The sequence below is a fragment of the Mus musculus genome, chromosome 5 (genome assembly GCF_000001635.26).
Source record: "Mus musculus strain C57BL/6J chromosome 5, GRCm38.p6 C57BL/6J".
Taxonomy (NCBI): domain Eukaryota; kingdom Metazoa; phylum Chordata; class Mammalia; order Rodentia; family Muridae; genus Mus; species Mus musculus.
In genome coordinates, this window is record NC_000071.6 from 130189489 (window position 1) to 130212710 (window position 23222).

A 23222-nucleotide genomic window follows, 5' to 3' on the forward strand; every position below is an offset into this window, starting at 1 on the left:
CATGATGTTTATGTTTTTAAAATTATCTAGTTTTGTTGAAGGAGTTGTATAGAGGCCAGAGGCTTTTTCCTTCTGCCAAATGGGTTTTGGGAATTGAATTTAGGTCATCAGGCTTGGCGCCTTTTATCTTACCTACTGAGCCACCTTGCTGGCCCTGTAATGATATTCTGAGGCAGGATCTTTCTCTGTCTCCCAAGCTGACCTCAAACTCACTGTGTTTTCAGGGGTGACCTTGGACTTTGTTTCTTTTACGTTTTGTTGTGAGTATGTATAAACAGGTCTCAGTGTGGACATGTGCAAATGAGGCCAGGTCCTGTGGAGGTCGGAAGCATCAGCTCGCTCTGATCTGGAGTTCCAGGGTGTGAGACACTGGGTAGGGTGGGGGGAACCAAACTCAGGTCCTCTACGAGAGCAGTGTGCACCCTCGACTGCTGAGCAGCCTCTCCAGCCTCATCATTTAGATATGTTGAGGCATGTGACTTGGACTTTGGATATTCTTGCCTTTACCTTCCAAATGGTGGGAGTACAGGGTGTGCCACCATGTGTGCAGTGGTGGGGACTGAACTCAGGGATTTGAGAGTGCTAGGCAACATAGCTGCATCCTAAGCCTTAAATGCGCTAGGTTACATTTCTTTCTGCACCTTTAAAGACTTATTTGTGTGTGTGTGTGTGGTACCAGCATGTATGTAAGTGCACCACACATGTTCAGTACCTGAGGAGACCAGAAGAGTGTGTTAGATTTCTAGAGCTGGAGTTAGAGGAGGTTGTGAGCTGCCATGTGTGTGCTGGGAACCAAACCAGGTCCTCTACAGGGGCAGCAAGTGCTTTTGAACCCTGAGCCATCTGTCCAGCTCCTGCATTGATTTATGGTATGTGTGCGTGTATACAAATGCTGCAGCCTTGTATGGAGGAAAGAGGACAAGTGCAGTGGTCACTTCTCTCTTCCTACCCTTTGAGCTCCCAGACTAAACTCAGGAGGGCAGACTGGTGACAAGAGTCTTTACACACTGAGCCATCCCACTAGCACTTATAAGCCCTGTTTCTTAATATGGGAATTTATGACAGGGTTTAACCCAGGTTGCCCTCAAACTTAGTGATATTTCTTCCTGGGCCTCCCAACTGCTGTGACTATAGGTGTAAAACATGTTTGGTTGTTGTTTTGTTTTGTTTTGCGGGGTACTGGGGATTAAAGCTATATATTGAAATCTTCACCAGGTATAGAATTTCATCTTAAAATAGCTATGTACCTGAGATCTCAGACCCACTTGGTATATTTAGTTTCTGTTTATAAAGTCAGATCTTTCTTAGTAATTTGAACAAGATCTTCTAGACCCTGGGAAAACCTGGAGAGGACCCAGATCATTCACAGTCTTTCCCCTGAATTTCAGACTTCAGCGGGAGGAGGAAGAGGCCTTCGCGAGCAGCCAGAGCAGCCAAGGAGCCCAGTCCCTCACCTTCTCCAAGTTCGAGGAGAAGAAGACCAATGAGAAAACCCGAAAAGTCACCACAGTGAAGAAGTTCTTCAGCGCCTCTTCCAGAGCTGGATCCAAGAAGGGTAATTTCCTCTCTCCTTCTTCCATGCCTGAGTAAGCTGCAGACTAGATCCAGAACGCAGGTGGCTCAGCCTCTCACTTCTGTAAGCCCAAGAGAGCTCTAGTCCAGAGTTCACATGGAAGTCAGGTTTGATGGCCAGGCATTTGATTTGAAGGCACTGTTTCCTTGTTTTTTAAAGAAGCATTTTATTCCGCAGGAGAACTAAAGAGAATTGAAATGTGTAATTCTGTTAGTAACGCTCTCCATTCTCATCCAAACTGCTTATCACTGGCTACTTAATGGTTTTGTTTTGTATTTTTCATGCCTTTATTTTTTTTCTCATCCTTGTTTGTTTATCTTGTGTAATACCCACTCTGTCAATAACTTAGGAGAAGTGGCTGTTTCTAAACTTGAAAGTCACCTGAGAGACTTTCTCTCTCAAAGCTTATTTCCTATGCTGTTAGGAAACAGACAGGAAAAGGCTCATTTGGGGCTCTTAAATAACTCATGTTAAACATTTTCTTGTGGATGGATTTGTGTTTGTTCATCTAATTTAAGAAAATAACCTTCCAGCCTGGCGTGGTGGCGCATGCCTTTAATCCCAGCACTCGGGAGGCAGAGGCAGGTGGATTTCTGAGTTTGAGGCCAGCCTGGTCTACAGAGTGAGTTCCAGGACAGCCAGGGCTATGCAGAGAAACCCTGTCTTGAGAAACCAAAAGACAAAAACAAAAAAAAGGTTTGGCTAGCACAGTGCCCCAGGGGATAAAGGTCCTTCCTTCGAAGCGTGATGACTGGAGTTTGAATGGTCCCCAGAACCCAAGAGCTAGAAGGAAGAAGCTGAATTCCTAGAGTGTCTTCTGACCTCCATATGTGCACTTCAACATGTGCACACCCAAACACCATTGCACACATGTACATTTACGCACTAACCAATCAGCTAAGTAAACGTTAACTTAAACATTAAAGAAGATGCTTGACCTCGTCTGCAGCTCTGGGTGTTGGAAGGCCGTTCTGTTAACACCTAGGAATTCCGGAGCATTTACAGCACTGCTAGTACAAATCTCCAAAGGTTGGCAGCTGGTGATTCACATTCTAGGACCGTATTGCCATAGGGAGTGCTGCCTTTCCCTTTGGCTTGTATCTTTTACCCACCTGCCTAGAAGTGGGGATTAAACCCAGGTTCTCCTGAGTGCTAGGTAAGGGCTTTCTTGGTACCAGTTGTGTTCTCAGTCCTTGAGTTCTCCAGACCGGGTCATGCTTAGAGCCTCATGCTGGCTTTGAACTCACTGTATAGCTCACTTCAAACTTGGAATCTTCCTGCCCTCATTTCCTGCTGGGGCAGGAGGCTGTGTTTGTAAAAAAAAATCTTCTGAGGGTGAGGAGCTCCAACTATGTAAAAAATGTTTCATTTCTAAGTGCTGGCCTTGTTGGCTGTGAGTTTACAGATGACCTCCCCACTTCTGCCTGGGTGCCTTGTTAAGTCCTTAATAAGCACACTCAGCTGATCCCCAGTACAGGTCACCTTAGAGTCTAACAGTGGCCAGCTTTGGTTTCTGGGACTTTATTTTACTTCCTTAATGTGTAGAGCCTTTGCCCTTGTCAGTTTATTTATATTAGCAGCACAAAAGAAAGCTCTTGAGCCCAGTGAGCTTGACTGCAAACAAAGCACAGCCTTCTAAGGGATTTGAAGAATGTGTGTGAGTGTGTGTGTGAGTGTGTGTGTGAGTGTGTGTGTGTGTGTGTGTTTGGTGCGTGTGGGTCTGTATGTGCATTTGTGTGATAGTGGGTATCTTATTTGATTGTTCTCCACCTTATTATTTGAGACAGGCTCTCTCAGTGAACCCTGGGCTCACCAATTTGGATAGGCTGATTGCCAGGGAGTGCCAGAGTCTGCCGCCCCAGTGATGGCATTACAGACACATGATAGCCTACCTGGCTTTTTTAGTGGGTGCTGGGAATCAAATTCAGCCGCCCCCCCTGCTTATGCTGAAAATAATTGACACTCTGCACCTCCTCATGTTGTCTTTATTCTTCATAACCATGCAGATTAAAAAGGTTTATCTCTTCATATATCAAAGGGGAAATCTGATGTAATATTTGGTCTGTTTGATATACCAAATATTAGTTGACTAGTTGATACTCACTGACTTTTAATTGATTGACTGAGGTCAGACTCACTGTATTCCCATGCTGGCTTCAGTCTCCTGGGCTTAAGTGAGTCTGTTGTCGTGCATCCTCCTCTTTGGCTTTTTTATTGTTGTTATTATCATTGCTATTATTTATGTGTATGAGCGTGTGCATGTGAGTGCCATCTCCACAGAGGTCAGAAGAGGACATTGGGTTCACTGGAGCTGGAGTTACGGATGGCTGTGAACCATTCAGCATGGGTGCTTCTGGAAGAGGAGTGTGTGCTCTTAGCCATTAGCCCATCTTTTGACACCCTTCTGGGGATTTAGGTAGAAGGAAACAGATGCTGCAGTAATAAAAAGATGGTTGCCGGGCAGTAGTGACGCACATCTTTAATCCCTGCACTTGGGAGGCAGAGGCAGGCGGATTTCTGAGTTCGAGGCCAGCCTGGTCTACAGAGTGAGTTCCAGGATAGCCAGAGCTAAACAGAAAAACCCTGTCTCGAAACAAAACAAAACAAAACAAAACAAAAAGATGGTCCAGGGTAGTTATAAAGAACTGGCCTGGGCTCCAGAGTCAAATCTGTTTTCAAATCCCAGCTCTTTCTTTTACTCACATGTGGCTTTGGACAGGAAAGTGACAAATTTTCTAAGATTCATATATAATACCATCCAGCTCATTAACTGTTAAGTTAATGAGGGATTTAATCCATACTGCATGTGCTCCTTGAATGATAGTTGATATACTGGTTCAAGCTGGCTGGGCAGCAGAGGTCTTTAAACATTTGAGCTGGTGACAGATGACAGCTGGAGAACCCTGTTTGACTGGGTGAACTTGAGCTGTAAATTGTCTTTATTTGAGAAACACAAGATGGCTGTAAGCTGATGTACAAGCTCTGGTTGTTTGGCCCCTGGCAAACACTGCAGGTGTAACGTGGGTAGGTTGTTCTCTTCCGTCTTCTTCTTGGTTGGTTGGTTTGTTTTGTGGTCTGTGTGAACACTCGTAGAACCAGCCCTGTCTTCTAGCACTGAGCACTACTCCAGCCCCCTTTGCTTACATTTTAAAAGGGGATTTGAGGCAGACTACATTTTTTAGACAAGGTCTCACTTTGTAGCCCAAGATGTCCTCGAACTCTTCCTTTAGCCTTGAGATGTGGGTATGAACCAGTGTGCTCAGCTGAGGACTTTCCCCTTGGTTTATTGATGTATGCAAGTGAAACCATGAGGGAGGTGACTGGCTTTCCTCTGCCTTTGGCCCTGAAGCTTTCATTCTCCACATAGTCTAAGGACTTGGCATTCTTTGAAGGCTTTGTTTGGTGCTCTGCCATAAGGGAGTATAGGAAGGCTCAGGAGTCAAACACATTGGCTTGAGTTCAGTTCTGTCCTTAACCTTGGGCAACTGAATCATTGAGGTTTCTAACCATCTTCAAGGCTCAGTTGCTTCATTTGTCAGTTTTGTCCCATGGAAGATATGTTCTGCTTCTGTTTTTGAGCAGTCTATACATTTCAGTTGAGTTATATTGATCCATGGTATTGCTCAAATATTGTGATTTTGTTTTTGTTTTTGTTTTTTGAGACAGGGTTTTTCTGTATAGCCCTGGCTGTCTTGGAACTCACTTTGTAGACCAGACTGGCCTCGAACTCAGAAATCTGCCTGCCTCTGCCTCCCGAGTACTGGGATTAAAGGGATGCACCACCATGCCTGGTGTGATTTTTTTTTTTTAAAGGTATTTTATTACACACACAGAGAGAAAGAGTGAATGAATGAATGAATGTATACGTGTGGGGAGGCCATGCTGGGCATGTGAGGGTTAGAGGACAGTGTTGCCTTCTTGGCACAATTGCTGGGTGCTACTGTCTCCCACCTGGAAAAGCATGTCCTTTTCAATACTCTTAGCTTCATGCCTCCCACCTACTCTAAACTTCAGTGGCTAGTCCAATCTAGCCCCTGCCAAACATCCCTGATAAACCTATCTATAGTAGTGGCCACAGTAGTGGCTCCTCCTGAGACCTCACATGGCTGCTGGGTTCTTCTCCCTCCAAAGCATGACAAAACTCCTTCTCTCCTTCCTTGCTTGCATCCTCCTTTCTTTCCTCTAGGACTCAGAAGTCCAGCCTGTGCCATCCGCCCAGCAATTGGCCCATGGCTTTCTTTACTGACAAATCAAGAACCAATTGGGGAACAGGACCTTAGCATCAGAATTTGTTTCTTCCTTACATTTCTGTCTTTGCTCTTTGCATTTTGAAGCTGTGTTGTTAGATATGTGTTCAGGATTGCTGTGCCTTGAAGAGTTAACTTTCCATTATGGGATGCTCTTCTTTGTGGGTGGGAGTAGCTCTTTTAGATTATTTGACTGCATCTTTTTCCTACCCTTAGTGTCCTGATACACATGTTGTGACATGGGGTCTTACTTTGTAGCCCAGGCTGGCCTAGAATCCACATTCCTCTTGCCTGAGCCTCCTAAGCACTGGGATTACCCTGCAGCTTCTGTGCCCAGCTGGGAATGTGGGTTTTAAATTTGTTGGTTATTGCTGAATTGTCCCCTTTTAAAGTTCTGATACTTGGGCTCTGGCCTGCACAGTGTAAGAAGCTTTTGTGTTCTTGTCAAGATCAAATTTCAGATTTTATTTTAGAGTTTCTTGTTGTGAAGAGACACCATGCCCAAGACAACTTTTTATGGTTTTGTTGATTATTACCTAAACTTCGAACTTAACTTTTGAATGGCATCTTCTTGTGCCATTCGTGTAGACGCACATGCAAACAAAGCACCCATATACATAAAACATAGAAGTAATTCCATAATCTGTCTGTCTGTCTGTCTATCTAGTGTGAGGTGTAGGATATGTTTCCATATGTAGAAATCAGAGTTTTGTTTTTTTTTTCCCTAAATAGCATGGTGTTAGGCTTGGTGGCCTATGCCTTTACTCCCAGAGACTAGGAGGTAGAATTAGGAGGTAGAAACAGGCAGATCTCTGTGAGTTTGAGACCATCCTCTATTGTACATAGTGAGGCCCTGTCTCAAAACAGACAAATAAAATTAAAGTGTGAGGTTGGTAGGCTTTAATACCTTTTGGTTTCTTTTTCCTGTGGGGTTGGTGGTGCACACTTGCTGAGGAAGCTGAGGTGGGAGGATCCTGTCTGGAAAGGAAAAACCAGACAAAATATCTCTATCTCTCTGTCTCTGTCTCCCCCACCCCCATGTGTGTGTGTGGGATAGACTCTTGCTATATATAGCTAAAGCTGGTGTCAGATGCACTGTGTAATCCAGGCTGACCTAGAACTTGATCCTCCTGCCTCAACCTCTTTAGTGCTAGAATTACAGGCATGTGCCAATGCACCCAGCTTGGATGCATTTTTACTGAGAGCAGTGTGACTTGCAAACTGAATGGTGGGGGAAATAAACTGGCCTTTTGTCTCTTTGTAGTGCTGTGTGTCACCTGCTGCCTTCCTGCTTCCATTGGTGGTTACGGTGACTTTTTGACTCAGCAAGAAAGTTGTTCAAGAAAGGGTTCTGTTTCACTATCAGTATTAGTGACTAAAAAATGCTAATAAGCTGTTTCTATTTGCTTTCTGTTAGTTTAGAAAAAATAAAAAAATTATTAGTTGGGTGTGTGTCTGTGGAGATAACATTAAACACTGTGGAGGTTTTTTTCTTCTACCTTTCTGTGGGTTCTACGGGTAAAATTCACATCTCTGGGCCTGTATGGCAAGCATTTCCCCTGTTGAGCCATCTTACTACCCATGGTTAGTTGGGGTTTATTTATTTATTTTTTATTTGAGGCGTTGGCACTGGTACTTTTCCACAGCACTCAGTAGTCATCTCTGAGGAACTGTGACTTCAGGGAGTACCAGGCCCCTTCACGTGCTGCCTGACAGTGAATTATCCTGCCTTCTTACATCGTTAACTACCTAATGCAGCTGTTGGGTTGGTAGCACAGATGTGAGAGTCTTTGTTAGTACTTGACTTGCTCTTTCTTTTTTTAAATTGTTTTTATTGGTTATTTTATTTATTTACATTTCAGATGTTATCCCCCTTCCCAGTTTCCCCTCTGAAAACCCCCTATCCCATCCACCCTCCCAGCCTTTTCTGTTTGTTAACGTATTTTCTGGGTCTCCTTTGTAGCTCTTTGGTCTGGAACTCGCTGAGAGATCTTCGTGCTTCTGCCTCTGCTAGGATTAGAGGTTGTTGACATCACACCCTGCCTTGTATTTGTGTTTTAAGAATTGTTATGCTGTAGTTCAGTTCTTGAGCAGAGAACATGGCAGAACTCCATTCTGTGTTTCCTCCCGGTGGATCTTAGGGATTAAAGTCAGCTCTCCAGGCTTGTATAAGAAGCTCTTTTACCTGTGGATCCACTGGTCATTCTGTAGATAAGGTTTCTGAGACAGGGTCTTGTGTAGCCCTCAAACTCACTGGGCAACTGAGAATGAATGACCTTTAACTGACCTGGATCTTCCTGCTCCTACTTCCCAAGTGCTGCGATTAGAGCTGTGCACAGCCTGCCTTGTTGACTCCTTGCTGGGGATAGAACCCAGGGATCCCTACAGGCCAGCAAGCACTACTCTACCAACCGAGCCACAGTTCAGCTCTGCTGAGCATGTTTTAGAACGTGCAGTTTTATTTACTTACACTTCCTATTTTTCCTTGCTTTAAGGAAACTCATCCAAATGTTTCAATATAAAGTGCTATTACTTTAATTTTGATTAAACATAATTTCAGTAATCTTGTTAGCTACATAGAGTAATTCCATACATCAGTCTTCTGGGTAACAAAACTTACTGTGTTTAATTTTCTCAGCAGAAATTCAGGAAGCCAAAGCTCCCAGTCCCTCCATAAACCGGCAAACCAGCATTGAGACGGACCGAGTGACTAAGGAGTTCATAGACTTTCTCAAGACCTTCCACAAGACAGGCCAAGAAGTCTATAAACAGACGAAGATGTTTTTGGAAGCAATGCCTTATAAAAGGGTAGGCTGACGCTACCACTTGGAAATAGGAGCTGTGGTTTAGGGAGGGTTAGGGAGAGCTGTAATCTTGTCATTTTACATCTGAGAGGAACAAGTGATAGTTACCTAAGACCGGCCTTTTAGCTCAGCTAACACCTGACTCCAAGCTAGTACTTTTCCACTGTGCCCTGGTCATCTCTGTGAAACTTCTGCAGCTAGAGGGACAGGCTGCCTCACTCGTTACCTGTGCTAGTGCAGCCTGCCTGCATAGACCTTTAGCTCAACTGTTTGGCCAGGAGCAGGAACTAGACTTGGTTCCTCATTGCTTGGATTTCTTTTTGTGTTTGGATCTTCCTTCTGTTCCTTATTCCTCAGTTAAGGCAAGGTCTCACTGTTATAGAGTTGGCTGGCCTGGAACTCACTATATATACCGGGCTGACCTGAACTCACAGAGATCCACCTTCGAGCTAAAGGTGTGGCCACCAAGCCTGTTGTCAATGCAGAGTTTTAGTATGCTTCTCTGTGTTTGTTTAGAGAAGGAAAGAGAGTGTAGAGGTGAAAGGAACCTTGGTGGCTACAGTTTCAGTCCCGTTGTTTTGTAGATGAAGGATGGTGAAAGGCAAACAAAACAGTGGTCTGGTTAGCTTGCTAGAGTTTTCAAAGTGAACCAGAGCTGTGGCTTCCACATGCCTCTCACTGTAGCCCAGGCTAGTCTTCAGCTCCCTGGTTCCTGCCTCAGCTGGCACAGTGCTAGGATTGTGGAAACACACCATCATGCCTGTAGGGGGTTATTTTGTGAGGTTTTGAGGTGGGGTCCCGGTCATGCTTGCCATATGGCTGAGACTGGCCTTCGACTTGAGACCCCCCCCCCCTCCCTGCCCCCTCCATAGCCTCTGGGATGCTGCTGCCATTTAGGGGTGTCATTTGCCACAATGCTCCATCACACCTGTGTCTTTAGTCCAAAGTTTCTTATCTGTAATTTTAGTTCTCATAATTCATAAAACTATTTGTGAAAGGAATCATTTTGTAAGAAAAACTGAAGTTTTTTCACTTCTACCATATTAAACTCAACTAGCTCTACCAGTGCCTTCTGTGAGGGGAAGAGAGCTTACAGAGAGGGGAGGGAACGGCGATCAACAAGCAGCTGCTGTGGCCATGCCCCCAAATGTTCTAAGATTCGGTGCTCCAAGAAAGGGCTTTCCTTCTTGCTCTTCGGGGGTGTTGTGACCCCGTGTTAGAAAGACTGTATCTTTTACTTTAAGTGTTTATGAAGAAACAGTGACATTTGGAGTTGAAGCAAGCTGCCACTGAGGTGTGTGTGTGTGTGTGTGTGTGTGTGTGTGTGTGTGTGTGTGTAATGACACTGAGGTGTGTGAGGGGAGGGATAGGCTTGAATGTGTGAAAAGTCAAGTTTGAGGTTGTTTTTGCAGTGTCAAGAGGACACCTCTGATAAAGTTGTATTACACTGTAGTATGTACAGAATATATACTACTGTGTTTATATTGTATCTACAGAAACACTGATCAGCTTGGGTTTTTCTTCTTCTGAGAAGCATAAACTACCCTTATTCTTTAAGCACTTAATTGACTTTTTAGTGAGTCTGAAAATAAAGAAGCAAGTCTAGCATAGTGATGCACACCTTTAGTAACAGCAGTTTAGAGGCAGAGACAGGCGGATCTCTGTGTTTAAGTTTAGTGGTCTACATAGTAAGTTCTAGGCTAGCCAGGGCTGCACAGTGCAACACTGTCTCTTTCTTTCTTTTTTTTGGGGGGGGGGAGGGGGTTTGTTTTTTTTTTTGAGACAGGGTTTCTCTGTGTAGCCCTGGCTATCCTGGAACTCACTCTGTAGACCAGGCTGGCCTGGAACTCAGAAATCCACCTGCCTCTGCCTCCCAAGTGCTGGGATTAAAGGCGTGCGCCACCACGCCCGGCGCAACACTGTCTCAAATAAAAAGGAAATAGAAAAAAAAAAAACAAACAGGAACACTATGCTGTGTGTTCAGAGCATCACTAATTGGTGCTGGAGACCTGATAAGCTTCAAATTCCTCCTGACTTAAGAACTACTGTGCAGCTAATTTTCTTTTATACTAGCGCCAAGTGTTTTGTGGTAAGGGGTCCAGTTGTTCATGTGTCTTGTGTATCTTTGGTGTCTAGCATGATGGGCAACATCCAGATACAGCTCAGGTGGATTTTTAAAATTGCATTGATTGGTTGATTGTGTGTGTGTGTGCTTGTAGGTAGGCATGGGTATTTAGAGGTCAGAGGATGACTGTCAGGAGTCTGCTCTCACCTCTACCATGTGGGGCTCAGGGATCAAATTTGAGTCACCAGGCTTGGCAGCAAGTGCCTTTATCCATCGGGCTACCTCTCCAGGTGTTTGAAGGAATCTCTACTGGCCTTTGACTCCAGGTTATAAAACTTACTATTTATGTCTGAAGTCACATACTCTAGCTTTACGACAATACTCAGATAAATTTATTAAATACAACGTAGGGAACGGTTCTTGGAGATTTGAAATGCACTTAGATTAAGGTGCACTTTGAATTCTTCAAATGTGTTTGCAAACCTTTACCCCACTTAGACTTTGTCTATCACTCTAGTGCCTCTTCAGCATGCTACGTAAGCCCTGCTTGTAGGGGCCACCCCACTGACCCGGCTGCACTGGGCTGTGTAGGAGCCGCCCCACTGACCCGGCTGCACTGGGCTGTGTTCCTGGGCATTGCACAGATTGTTTTCTCCCACGTTGCTGAGGCCTAGAACAGTGACACACTCCTGCTTCTGTCCCATGTGGATCGTTCCTGTTGTTTCCAGTCCTAGTTAATGCCAGAGTTGAACAACCTGTTCTGTGTGAGGGCCAAGACAAGAGAGTTGTTTTCAGAACTGTGTTAAATGCCTTCCCCAGCTATTTGTTCTCTGTTAGGAAACACTTTATTTGCATTTAGGTTTTTAAAAAAATTCCTGAACATTATTACTTCTGGCTGAAATTTCAATGCTTGCATATTTCAGACCCACCACAATATTGCATTATATAATGCTTTAACCATCCAACAAAATTTTATTTGCTAATTTTTTGAAGCTTGTTAATTTTATCTCCAGTTTTAAAAGCAGAGTTAGTTTAGTAAAGATATTTTGAAATAGATTTTAGGCTTAAGGATGGGGTGGAGCACTCCGGAAGAAAGTAAGCACCCTAAGAGGCATGCGTGGGCTGTGGGGGCTCTAATGGGAGAGTCACTCAGTTTTTCTTTTTTACGACTTACTTTTTTTAATGTGGGTATTTGCTCTAGGCCAGAAGAGAGGATTGAATCCCCTGGCATGGGAGTTACAGGCAGTTATGAGCTGCGACGTGGGTGCTGGGAACAGAACTCCACCCTTCAAGTATTCTTAACCGCAGAGCCATCTTTCCAGCAACCACCTCTTTTCTTTTTAATTACATTATCACCTATTGGGTTTCCTTTCTTTTGAGGCAGGGTCTCACTCTGTAGTTCACTCTGACCTTGAACTTGTAATCCCTTGACTGCTGAGGTTCTAACCATGTAATCCTACCACATCTGTCTCTGTGATTGAATATGTGTCACTGAACCTTGTCATAGTCTTCAGGATGTATGTTGTCACTGTACTGAGAAGAGCAGGCACATGATTGACGTAACATCCTTGCATGAATCGCTGCTGTAATCTCGCAGGATTGGGAGATCTAGGACAGGATCAAGTTTGAAGCCAGCCTAAACTACATAATGAGTTCCATGTCAGCCTGGGCTACAGAGTGAAACTCTGTCTCAAAAAACCACCAACAAAAAGATTCTGAAATTAAGAAAACAGAGGAGGTGGTCCAGGAATACAGCTTACTTAGCACACAGCAGGTCCTAGGTTTAGCCCTAGAACTGTGAAAAGAATGTGGAGAAGGCTCCCTGCCTTTGATTCCAACCCTCAGGAGGCACAGACAGGTGGATCTCTTGTTCCTGGCTAGCTTGGTCTATAGAGTGAGTTCTAGGACAGGCGGGGATACACAGAGAAACTATCTCAAAAACAAACAAGAGAGAGAGAGAGAGAGAGAGAGAGGAGAGAGAAAGAAAGGAAAGGAAAAAGAAAAGGAAAGGAAAGAAAAGGAAAGGAAAGGAAAGGAAAGGAAAGGAAAGAAAAGAAAAGAAAAGAAAAGAAAAGAAAAGAAAAGAAAAGAAAAGAAAAGAAAAGAAAAGGGCTCAGCGGTTAAGATCACTGATTGCTCTTCGAGAGGTCCTGAGTTCAATTCGCAGCAACCACATGGTGGCTCACAACCATCCGTAATGGGATCCAGTGCCCTCTTCTGGTGTGTCTGAAAACAGTGACAGTGTACTCACATACATAAAATAAATAAATCTTAAAAAATAAATCACCCCCCATACCAACTTGAGAGAGAACGAGGTTGGAGGGGGGGATGGAGTAAAAAAAGTGCAGAAAAGGCCGTGTGTGGCTTCATGACAAAGTTCTGAGTTCAGCCTTCAACACCTGAATTTTTTTTTTTCAATAAGGAAATTAGAAGCTAGAATGTAACTTGTATAAAAGAATCTTATAAAAGGTTATCTAGACATGGCTCAGTAATCAGGAGGAAGCTGGTTCTACTTGTTCTGGGGATCCAAAAGTTTGACAACACTCACCTCTCTGCTGGCTCTGCACTCATGTACACACACACAGGCTTCACAACACTCACCTGTCTGCTGGCTCTGCACTCATGTACACACACACACACACACACAGGCTTCACAACACTCACCTGTCTGCTGGCTCTGCACTCATGTACACACACACACACACACACAGGCTTCACAACACTCACTTGTCTGCTGGCTCTGCACTCATGTACACACACACACACACACACACACACAGGCTTCACAACACTCACCTGTCTGCTGGCTCTGCACTCATGTACACACACACACACACATACACACACAGAGGCTTCACAACACTCACCTCTCTGCTGGCTCTGCACTCATGTACACACACACACACACACACACACACACACACACAGGCTTCACAACACTCACCTCTCTGCTGGCTCTGCACTTATGAGCATACCCTACATACACACACGTTTGTACACATAACTAAAAATAAAACAAGATACAGCCAGGGGTGGTAGCAAACCCTTTAATCTTAGTACTTGGGAGGCAGAGACAGACCCCTGAGTTTGAGGCCATCCAGGACCACACATCATATAGAAACCCTGTGTCAAACACAAACAAACAAACAAAAAAACTTGGAAAAGGTAATCTTACTGTGAGACTTAAGCTTTAGTTTGGTAGAATACTGACTGTGGGTTCAATGGTATGTGTGGTCACCTGTGTAGTGTACTCTCTGTAGCTTTCCTTTGACCTTTGAACATAGCCTCATGTCTTGAGTAATTTTATTTTAAAGAGTATTTTTATTATTTTATGTGTATAGATATTTTGCTTGCCTTTTCTGCACTTTTTTTACTCCATCCCCCCCCCCACCTCGTTCTCTCTCAAGTTGGTATGGGGGGTAATTTATTTTTTAAGATTTATTTATTTTATGTATGTGAGTACACTGTCACTGTCTTCAGACACACCAGAAGAGGGCACTGGATCCCATTACGGATGGTTGTGAGCCACCATGTGGTTGCTGAGAATTGAACTCAGGACCTCTGGAAGAGCAGTCAGTGCTCTTAACTGCTAAGCCCTTTTCTTTTCTTTTCTTTTCTTTTCTTTTCTTTTCTTTTCTTTTCTTTCCTTTCCTTTCCTTTCCTTTCCTTTCCTTTTCTTTTCTTTTCTTTTCTGTCTGTGTACCTAGTGCTTACATGGCCCACTGAGGTCAGAAGAGGGCGTTGGATCCTCTGAACTGGTGTGAGCTGCTGTATGGGTGCTGGGAATTGAACCTGGGTCCAATGGGTGGAAGAGCAGCCCGTGCTTTTAACTGCTGAGTCATCACTCTAGCCCTTCAGGAGTAATTTTAAAGTATGGTGAAACCTGGGCATTGTGGCACATGCTTTTAATCTGTACACTCAGGAGACAGAAGCAAGTGGATGACCTCTCTGTGAGTTGGAGGCCAGCCAGAGCTACACAGGAGATCTTATCTCAAAAGGAAAGGAAGAAAAAAAGCTCAGAGGACATGCAGAGAGACAATCATCTCAAAACCCTGTTATCTCATTTAACGAGGTTCATGGCTTGGTGAAGAATTGTTTTCTTCAAGTCTGTTTATATGGAAACATGTTTAAAGCGTGCTATTAGGTTGGGCGTGTAGATGTGAGCATATACTTTAAGCACTTGGGAGGCTGAGGGGGAAGATTACTTGTGCCCACAAGTTTGAGACTGATTGGACAAAATAATGAGAGCCTGTCTCAAAACTAAAAATCATATGCTGGGTAAGGTGGCATATGGCTTTCATCTCCGCATTTATGAGCAGATAGCAGGGGGTTAGAGGCTGGCCTGGACTATCCTGGCCGGTGAAGGACAGCCAGTGCTCTCTAGACCCTTAGTTCGGGTTATAAAACACTATTACTCTAGGGCTGGAGAGCTGAAGAGGATCCAGGCTCAGCTCTCAGCACCCTTGGCATGGTGGACCTGACACCTTGCTTCTGAGGGCACCAGGCATGCGTGAGGTGCTCGTGCATGTGTAGCAAAGACACCAGTTTTCTTGTGAGCCGCACTCTGTGATCTCACTCTCCTGAGGAAGTGATCAAGTGTAATAGAGGAGCTTTTGGTCGTTTCATGGCTTTGGTTTCGTTTCCTGGAGAGCCTTTCTGTGAAGATTTGCCTCTGCCTTGCATGTTGGCTCCCACCTTTAATCTCAGCACTTGGAAGGCAGAGGTGGGTGTTTTTTTTTTTTTTTTTTTTTTTTTAAGTTCTAGTCTAGCCTGGTATACATAGGGAAGGAGTTCTAGACTGGGCTATAATAGAGATACCCTGACTCAAAAAACAAACAAGCAAAACAACAACAATAAAAAACAAAAGGCTGGAGAGATGGCTCAGAGGTTAAGAGCACTGGCTGCTCTTCCAGAGGTCCTGAGTTCAATTCCCAGCAACCACATGGCTACTCACAACAGTCTGTAACTCCCATTCCAGGGCTTCTGACACCCTCACACAGATATGCAGGCAAAACATCAATGCACATAAAATTAAATAAACAAATGAATAAAATAGAAACAGTTGCTACTGGTTACTTTGTATTAACTTACAGTTTGCCTTGTGTTAACACTTATGGAGAAGGTATTTTTTCTGTGTTTCGATGAAGAGATTATAGTGTGAAATGTGTCTTTATCTTCACTCACACTTTCCCAGAATATGAGGGCCCTCCTGTACCTTACAGAGATTTTGCTGAGCATTTCATTCGTATGTATTTATTTATTTTTGAGACGAAGTTTCATGTAACCTATGCTGGCCTTGAACTCCTGATTTTCCTGCTTCTCCCTCCAAGTGCTTAATCACAGGGTGTACAGCACTGGTTTACACTGGGCTGGGGCACTCTGCCCACTGAGCCAGTTGCTAGCACCCTCTTCAATTGTTCTAAACCAAATAGTAGTCTGAGCTGTCTGGTTACTATAGAGACCAGAAGGGTATGGCCAAGAGGAAGAGACTCATCCAAACAGGCTTTACTTCTTGAGGAAGTTGGGAGGAAGTAGCACAGACTTGGTTCTAAAATTAGAAGCAATGTGTCCTCATTATACACAGAAGCTGAAAAAGTCAACATGGTGGGAGCAGATTGCAAAACAGTGCCTCCAGGTACTGGGCAGCAAGACAGAGGGCCAGCCAGGTACAAGGTTAAACCTCCAGTGCTGTGTGTGTGTGTGTGCGTCTGCATGGCAGTATGTGTATATGCGTGTAGATGCCCATGTATATGTGTGTGTGTGTGTGTGTGTGTGTGATGTGTGTGTGTGTATGTATGTGTATGTATGTGTGTGGTGTTTATGTGTGTGTGGTGTGTGTATTTGTGTGTGTGTATGTATATGTATGTTTGTATGTATGTGTGTGTCTGTGTGCGTCTGCGTGGCAGGATGTGTATATGCATGCAGATGCCCATGGAGGTCAGAGAGAGTGTGGGGGAACTCAGAAGCTGCAGCTCCAGGCTGTTGTGAGTCTCCTGATGTGGATGCTAGAACTTAATCCTGGTCCTCTGGAAGTATAGCAGGTCCTCCTAACTCACCTCTGGGTCATCTCTCCAGCCTTTCTGATGTCCTTAAGCACAGCAGGAAAACTATGGTTGTTGACACATGACACATGGTGTATTTCAAAGTAATGAGTGGGAAGGAATTTGAATATTCCTGCTATAGCACATTGGCAAGTCTAGGATCGTATGCCTTGGTCCAATCTTGTATAGAAGTATCGCTATACCCATGAATATGGAGATACTAGAGGGTAATCGACATTTTTTAAAGTGAAAAAAAAAATGAGTATTTAAAAAATCAACTCAAAAAGGATCCAAAACTTACATGTTACAGCTATTAAAATCTAAAAAGACCTTGTCATGGAAAAATTAACACTAGTAGTAGTAATAGTAATAAATCGTAAGGATGAGGGTGGTGATGTGAAATAGAGCGCTCACAGGTTGTCTATGCTTACTGTGATGTGTAAAGATCATCAACAGGAGATCTCTCAGGCTGGAGGGGTGGCTCAGCAGCTAAGAGCACTGACTGCTCTTCCAGAGGTCCCGAGTTCAAATCCCAGCAACCACATGGTGGCTCACAGCCAGATCTGACGCCCTCTTCTGGGGTGTCTGAAGACAGCTACAGTGTACTTACATTTAATAAATAAATCTTAAAAAAAAATAGTAGATTTTTCTTTCTTGCAGAATATGTGTGATTTTTAAGTTCTTATAGAGTCGGCTCAGTGCAGGGAGTGTGTTTGAGAGACTTGCTCAGGTTTGGTGTTCTCAAACTAACTCTTCAGCTGCTTACCAACCTATTGTCTGTTGATTCCAGGATTTAAGCATCGAGGAACAGTCAGAATGTACTCAGGACTTTTACCAAAATGTGGCTGAAAGAATGCAGACCCGTGGGAAAGGTAATATGTTGTCAGTCAGCTGTTGTGAGGCAGCCAGTTGGAGCTCAAACTGCCCTCGCCTCCTTTGATTGGCCTGGCTGGTACCAAAGTACTGTGCTGACATTGACATCTGCCTCATACCCAGCAGTGCCCTTGCATGACCTGGGCAATTGGGTTGTGCTTTGAATAATATAATTCCTGTATTGTGAGTATAGTGGGGAAGATCAGAGAGGCTCAGGAGGGTTTCTGTATGAATCCCTACCTTGGAATTGCCATTTGGTGAGTCACGGTTCACAATGACATAAACCTAAGGGAGGGGAGTTGGAGCAGAAAAAAATGAGACTCACCCACTTAAAGCTTTGGGTTTGCTTTGTGGAGCTCCTCTGGCCTTCTGTTGACACTATACTTGAGGGTGCGTCTGAGCTATGCTTGATGTCCTCATGCGTGCTTCAGAGAGAACATGGTGGCTTTGTGGGAAACTGCAGAGGAAAGGAGGTTTGCCGGCACTTGGCAACCTTGGGAATTGCAAGTGTTTTACCAGTGTAGCAATAGAGAGGGACCCACAGAAGTCTTCCTACTTGGCAGGGCATATACCTGCTAGGTTCCAGTGAACCAGTTTAGCAAATAGGTGGGAATTCTGTACAATGTAGATTAGAAAGTTGTAATTTCTTTTGTTGTGTTTTTGTTTTTTGTTTTGTCTTGTTTTGTTTTTGTTTTTTGAGACAGAGTCTCACATAACTCAAGCTGGCCTCTAAAAGACTTTGTGTTCCTGAGCCTCCTGCCTCTACCGCCCAAGTGCTAAGAAGACAGACATGCAACACCATGCCTGCTTTATACGGTGCTGGGGTTGGACCCCAGGGCTTCATGCATGCTGGGGCACATCCCCAGCCCAAATAGTTATGAATCCATAAAGAGGGTTTTTAATGTTTCTTTACTAGGTGTGTTTATAGCAATTTTTTTTTTTTAAGGAAAACACTTTGCAGTCCGGGTCCTTTATTTCGTTGTGTACATTAGGCCATGAATCCGTATGGAATGGGCTCCAACAGCTCAGGCTCTTTTCCGTTAGTCCTCACAAAGTGTGCTTCTCTGGGTGGCGCAGGCTGGCGCTTCAGCTGCACCCAGGTGCCCTTCTCTTTGGCTTCCTTTTTCTTCTGGTCGTTCTCCTTCACCTGCTTCAGGAAGCTGTCTCTGCTCTTCAAGCGCTTGATGTGCTCAATCCGCACGTTGATCCTCTTGGCCAGAATTTTGCCCTTAACCTGCTTGTTTACAATGATGCCCACGGCATGCTGGGTGACATTGTAGACTCTTCCGGTTTTGCCGTGGTAGCACTTATGGGGCCTTCCTTTTTGAACAGTGCCCATTCCCTTGATGTCTACAATATTACCCTTCTTGTAGATTCACATGTGTGTGGCCAAAGGAACAACGCCATGTTTCCTAAAAGGCCTAGAGAATATATATCGGGTGCCTCTCCTCTTTCCCTTTGTGTTCGTCATTTTGGCGAGTTACTGGAAGATGGCTGTGGCCAGCAATTTTTTTCTGTATGGAAAATACTACAGAAATAGAGTCTTGTTTTGAAATCCTTCTCTTGAGCTGCTATACCCCTTTGTGTATTCCAGTGCCTCCAGAGAAAGTGGAGAAGATAATGGATCAGATCGAAAAGCACATCATGACGCGTCTCTATAAATTTGTGTTCTGCCCAGAGACTACTGATGATGAGAAGAAAGATCTCGCCATTCAAAAAAGAATCAGGTGATCGCAGTGCCTGCTTTATCTACAACCTAGAACGGAATGATAGCATGTGGCTAAGCGCGTGTGAGCTTCCAGCCTTGGGCAGTAGCAGCAGGAGCATCTCAGCCAGGCTTAGGATAACCAGCTTTTCTGTCTGGCTGGAGAGAGGACCCATGTTGGCTGTGTGAGATCATTCTAGGTCCCTAAAAGCTTCAAGAAGTCTGCTGCCTTGTCAGCGGGAAACTGTGGCTGTCAGTCTCAAGGCGGTGGAGGACGTGTGTCTGTCTTTCTCTGTAGGCATGGCTTTGCCAGTCTGAACTGACTGACCCCTTCTCAGGGACCTCATGGGGTGTACCCAGACTTGGCAGTTCAGCAGCAGTGGAATGCTTAGAGACAAGCCTGTAGTAGTTATTTTTTTCACTGTTGTGGAAAAATACTTGCCAGGAACAACTGAAGTGAAGGGATTGTTTTGGCTTGTAGTCTAGGAGGGATAGCCCACCATGGTGGGGAAGGCAGAGCTATGGCAGGAACATGGAGCTGAGGCTCCCTCTGACTCCATGCATCAGGAGGCCTCTCCTTTACTTCATGTGTACGTGAATGTGCCTGAGTACATGGTATGTGCGCCACGTGCATTCGGGAACACATGGAGGTCAGAAGCATTGTGTCCCCTGAGTCTGGAGTTGCCGATGGTTGTGAGCATCCCGTGTCGGTGCTGGGAACCAAACCTAGGACCTGTGCAAGAACAGACAATGCTCTTAAGCTCTGAGCCATCTCTCCAGCACTCTTTCCCTTGTTTTTTTTGAGACAGAGTCTCGTGTAGCTGAGGCTAGCCTCGATCCCCTGATCTTCTTACTTCTGCTTCCCAACTGCTGGGATTACAGGTCTGCCCACCACGCTTCTCTCTCTTTTACTCAGCTTGAGTCCCCAGCCTATGGATGGTGCCACTGAAGTTTAGGGTAGCTCTTATCCCCCTAATCTCCTAAAGCCTTCACTGCTGAATCCAGGGTGTCCTCTAGGCCATTCTAAATTGAGTCCAGTTATCAATGAAGCTTAGCCATCACAGCACCCAAGTGTGAGTTTCTTGGCTGAGGAACCCCAGATGAGGTCTCAGGTAAGTACATGGAGATGCGGCACCAGAAATGAGGAGTTGACACCTGGCAGATAGATGCAAAATAGAGTCCAAGGCCAGGGGCTAGAAAGTAGATGGATGTGAGGCTGAGGGGTAGGTTCAGAGCATTAACCCTGCCAATGGAGAACTCAGCAGCAGAGACCAGCATAGTCAGGGTGAGCCAGGAAGTGACTGAGGTTATGGGGACATAGCTCTTCCTCTTCAGGGACATGTGTCTTGGACATGGAAGGCAGAGTGTCACAGTGCAGGACCAGCTGTGGACCGTGAGGACAGCAGGTATGGGTTCTCAGCCTTCACAGGAGAATCTCCTTTGAGACAGCACACTCTGCCCTCTGCTGTGATAGGCACAGAAGCCATGGCGTTCAGGGACAAGTCATATGCTTGAACTTGGGATTGTCTAATAAGTCAGTGCTACCCTCGTTTTGATTGGACGAACAACAAGATTAGCGTCTACCCTCTGTTCTCAGACCTCCTCCTGACCATTCCTGTCTCTGCAGGGCCCTGCACTGGGTAACGCCTCAGATGCTCTGTGTCCCTGTCAATGAGGAAATCCCTGAAGTGTCCGACATGGTGGTGAAAGCGATCACAGGTCAGTGTGGCTGAGAGCTTTACATCTTACTGTTCTCCATAGCTTACCATGATGCTGCAGTATAACCCATAGGAAAGCCCTTAGAATCCTGCCCTCCTTCCCTCCTCCCTCCTCTCCCTCTTTCTTTCCTCCTTTTGCTCATTCAATTAAGACAGGATCTCACTATGTAACCCTGGCTAGCCTGGAACGTGCTATGCAAGACCAGGCTAGCTTCAGACTCGAGTTCTGCCTGCCTGGGCCTCTGCTTCCTGAGTGCTGGCTGCTGCACACTGCAGCAAGTAAGTTCCTCCCCTTCTTGTGTTGTGGTGGAGTTCTCTCCTTTCCACTTGAACTGCTTTTGATATCTAAAAAAATTATTAATTGGTTGATTTTTTTTTTTTTAATAATGTGCAATGGTGTTTTGTCTATGTGTATTTCGGTGCAACTGGAGTTACAGACAGTTGTAAACTGCCATGCAGGTGCTGGGAATTGAACCTGGGTCCTCTGGGAAGGAGACAGTACTCTTGACTTCTGAGCCACCTCTCTGGTCCCATTCTGATATTTTCTGTTTGTTTGTTTGTTTGTTTGTTTGTTTGTTTGTTTTACGAGACAGGGTTTCTCTGTGTAGCCCTGGCTGTCCTGGAACTCACTCTGTAGACCAGGCTGACCTCGAACTCAGAGATCCGCCTGCCTCTGCCTCCCGAGTGCTGGGATTAAAGGCGTGCACCACCACACCCAGCTCTTTAAAGTAACATGACCCCTCCCCCACCTCTGTCGGTCTTTCTGTCTTTCTTTGGGGCTATGAGGACAAAGAACAACTTGTGGGAATCAGTTTTCTCCTTCTACAGTGTAGTGTGTTTCATGGGGACTGAACTCACAGGCATCAGCAAGTACTGTTATATACCGAGCCATCGTGCTGGCCCGAAGTGTCAGGCTTTGACCATTGAGATGACAAACACAGCTAGAACTGACAGTGACTGCCACTGCTCTTCTCCACTCAAGGCCACTCAAGGCCTTTCTGTCTGAGAAAGGGCTTGTCCGTAGCCATATCCCCTCCCCGAGAAGCGGTGTGCACAGTGAAGACTTTCTAAACTGAGTATAGAGCTGTGTTAGAAGACGATGGGGGTGGACCTCAGCTGACAGAGCCCTGTGTCCCATCCAGTATGCGGTTGTACACCCATCATTTCAGCACTTGAGAGGTCAAGGTCATCTTTGCTGCTTAAGGAATTTGGGGCTAGCCCTGGGCTATAAATATAAGCTCCAGTTGAACAAATAAAAACACAGAAAGCACTTGAACAATAAGAAGCGGTGAGATACTTCTAAAGCCGTGTTCTCCTTTCCCATGGCCCGGTGCCTCCTCTTCACAGACATCATTGAGATGGACTCAAAGCGTGTGCCTCGGGACAAGCTGGCCTGCATCACCAGGTGCAGCAAGCACATCTTCAATGCCATCAAGATCACCAAGAATGAGCCAGCCTCTGCCGATGACTTCCTGCCCACCCTGATCTACATCGTCCTGAAGGGCAACCCCCCTCGCCTGCAGTCCAACATCCAGTACATCACTCGCTTCTGCAACCCCAGCCGGCTCATGACGGGCGAGGATGGCTACTACTTCACCAACCTGGTAAAATGGGACTCCCGAAGGCAGGGAGAGGACCCAGGAGGGAGGTGAGAGGTTGGTCTTGGACCCTCTGACAGCTCAGAGCTCCCGAGGATGCGTGCCTCTCAGAGTGGAGGGGACCACAGTCTGCTGAGAAACAGGGAAAGAGAGCTGTGAAGCTGGGCTGGTGCATAGAAGCAGCTGAGAGGATGGAATGGGCAGGTCAAAAGCACTGGGTTACATAGTGAGTCCCTGTGGTAAAGAGGACAGCCAGGCCTGGTGCCCATGCCTATAGTCTCAGGACTCTAGAAGCAGAGGTACCAGGAACCAGAAGACTAGGAATTCAAGATCATTCTTGGCTACTTAGTAAGGTTTTTTTTTTTGTTTTTGTTTTTTTGAGACAGGGTTTCTCTGTATAGCCCTGGCTGTCCTGGAACTCACTTTGTAGACCAGGCTAGCCTTGAACCCAGAAATCCGCCTGCCTCTGCCTCCCGAGTGCTGGGATTAAAGGTGTGCGCCACCACGCCCAGCTGCTACTTAGTAAATTTATGGCTAGCCTAGGCTACTAATTATCTCTGTGACAGGACAGAGGATATATAGCTAGTGACAGAGCACT

General features: G+C 45.2%; 1 protein-coding gene and 1 pseudogene across 6 annotated transcripts in view; one reads left to right on the plus strand and one right to left on the minus strand.

The window, feature by feature from the left end:
• Nucleotides 1-23222, plus strand: part of Rabgef1 (RAB guanine nucleotide exchange factor (GEF) 1) — a 42524-nt gene that overhangs the window by 17670 nt on the left and 1632 nt on the right. For 3 of the 6 annotated variants that reach the window (NM_001199059.1, XM_006504447.4, NM_019983.2), the window contains 6 exons: nt 1389-1555; nt 8462-8628; nt 17521-17602; nt 19198-19330; nt 20936-21027; nt 22374-22630. In NM_001199059.1, the coding sequence (NP_001185988.1) occupies nt 1389-1555; nt 8462-8628; nt 17521-17602; nt 19198-19330; nt 20936-21027; nt 22374-22630 (898 nt within the window). Of the gene's footprint in view, nt 1-1388; nt 1556-8458; nt 8629-17520; nt 17603-19197; nt 19331-20935; nt 21028-22373; nt 22631-23222 lie in introns of all 6 variants that reach the window. The other 3 variants (NM_001378873.1, XM_006504446.4, NM_001359233.1) reach the window with 2 other exon arrangements.
• On the minus strand, nt 18592-19074 carry Gm15921 (predicted gene 15921; annotated as a pseudogene).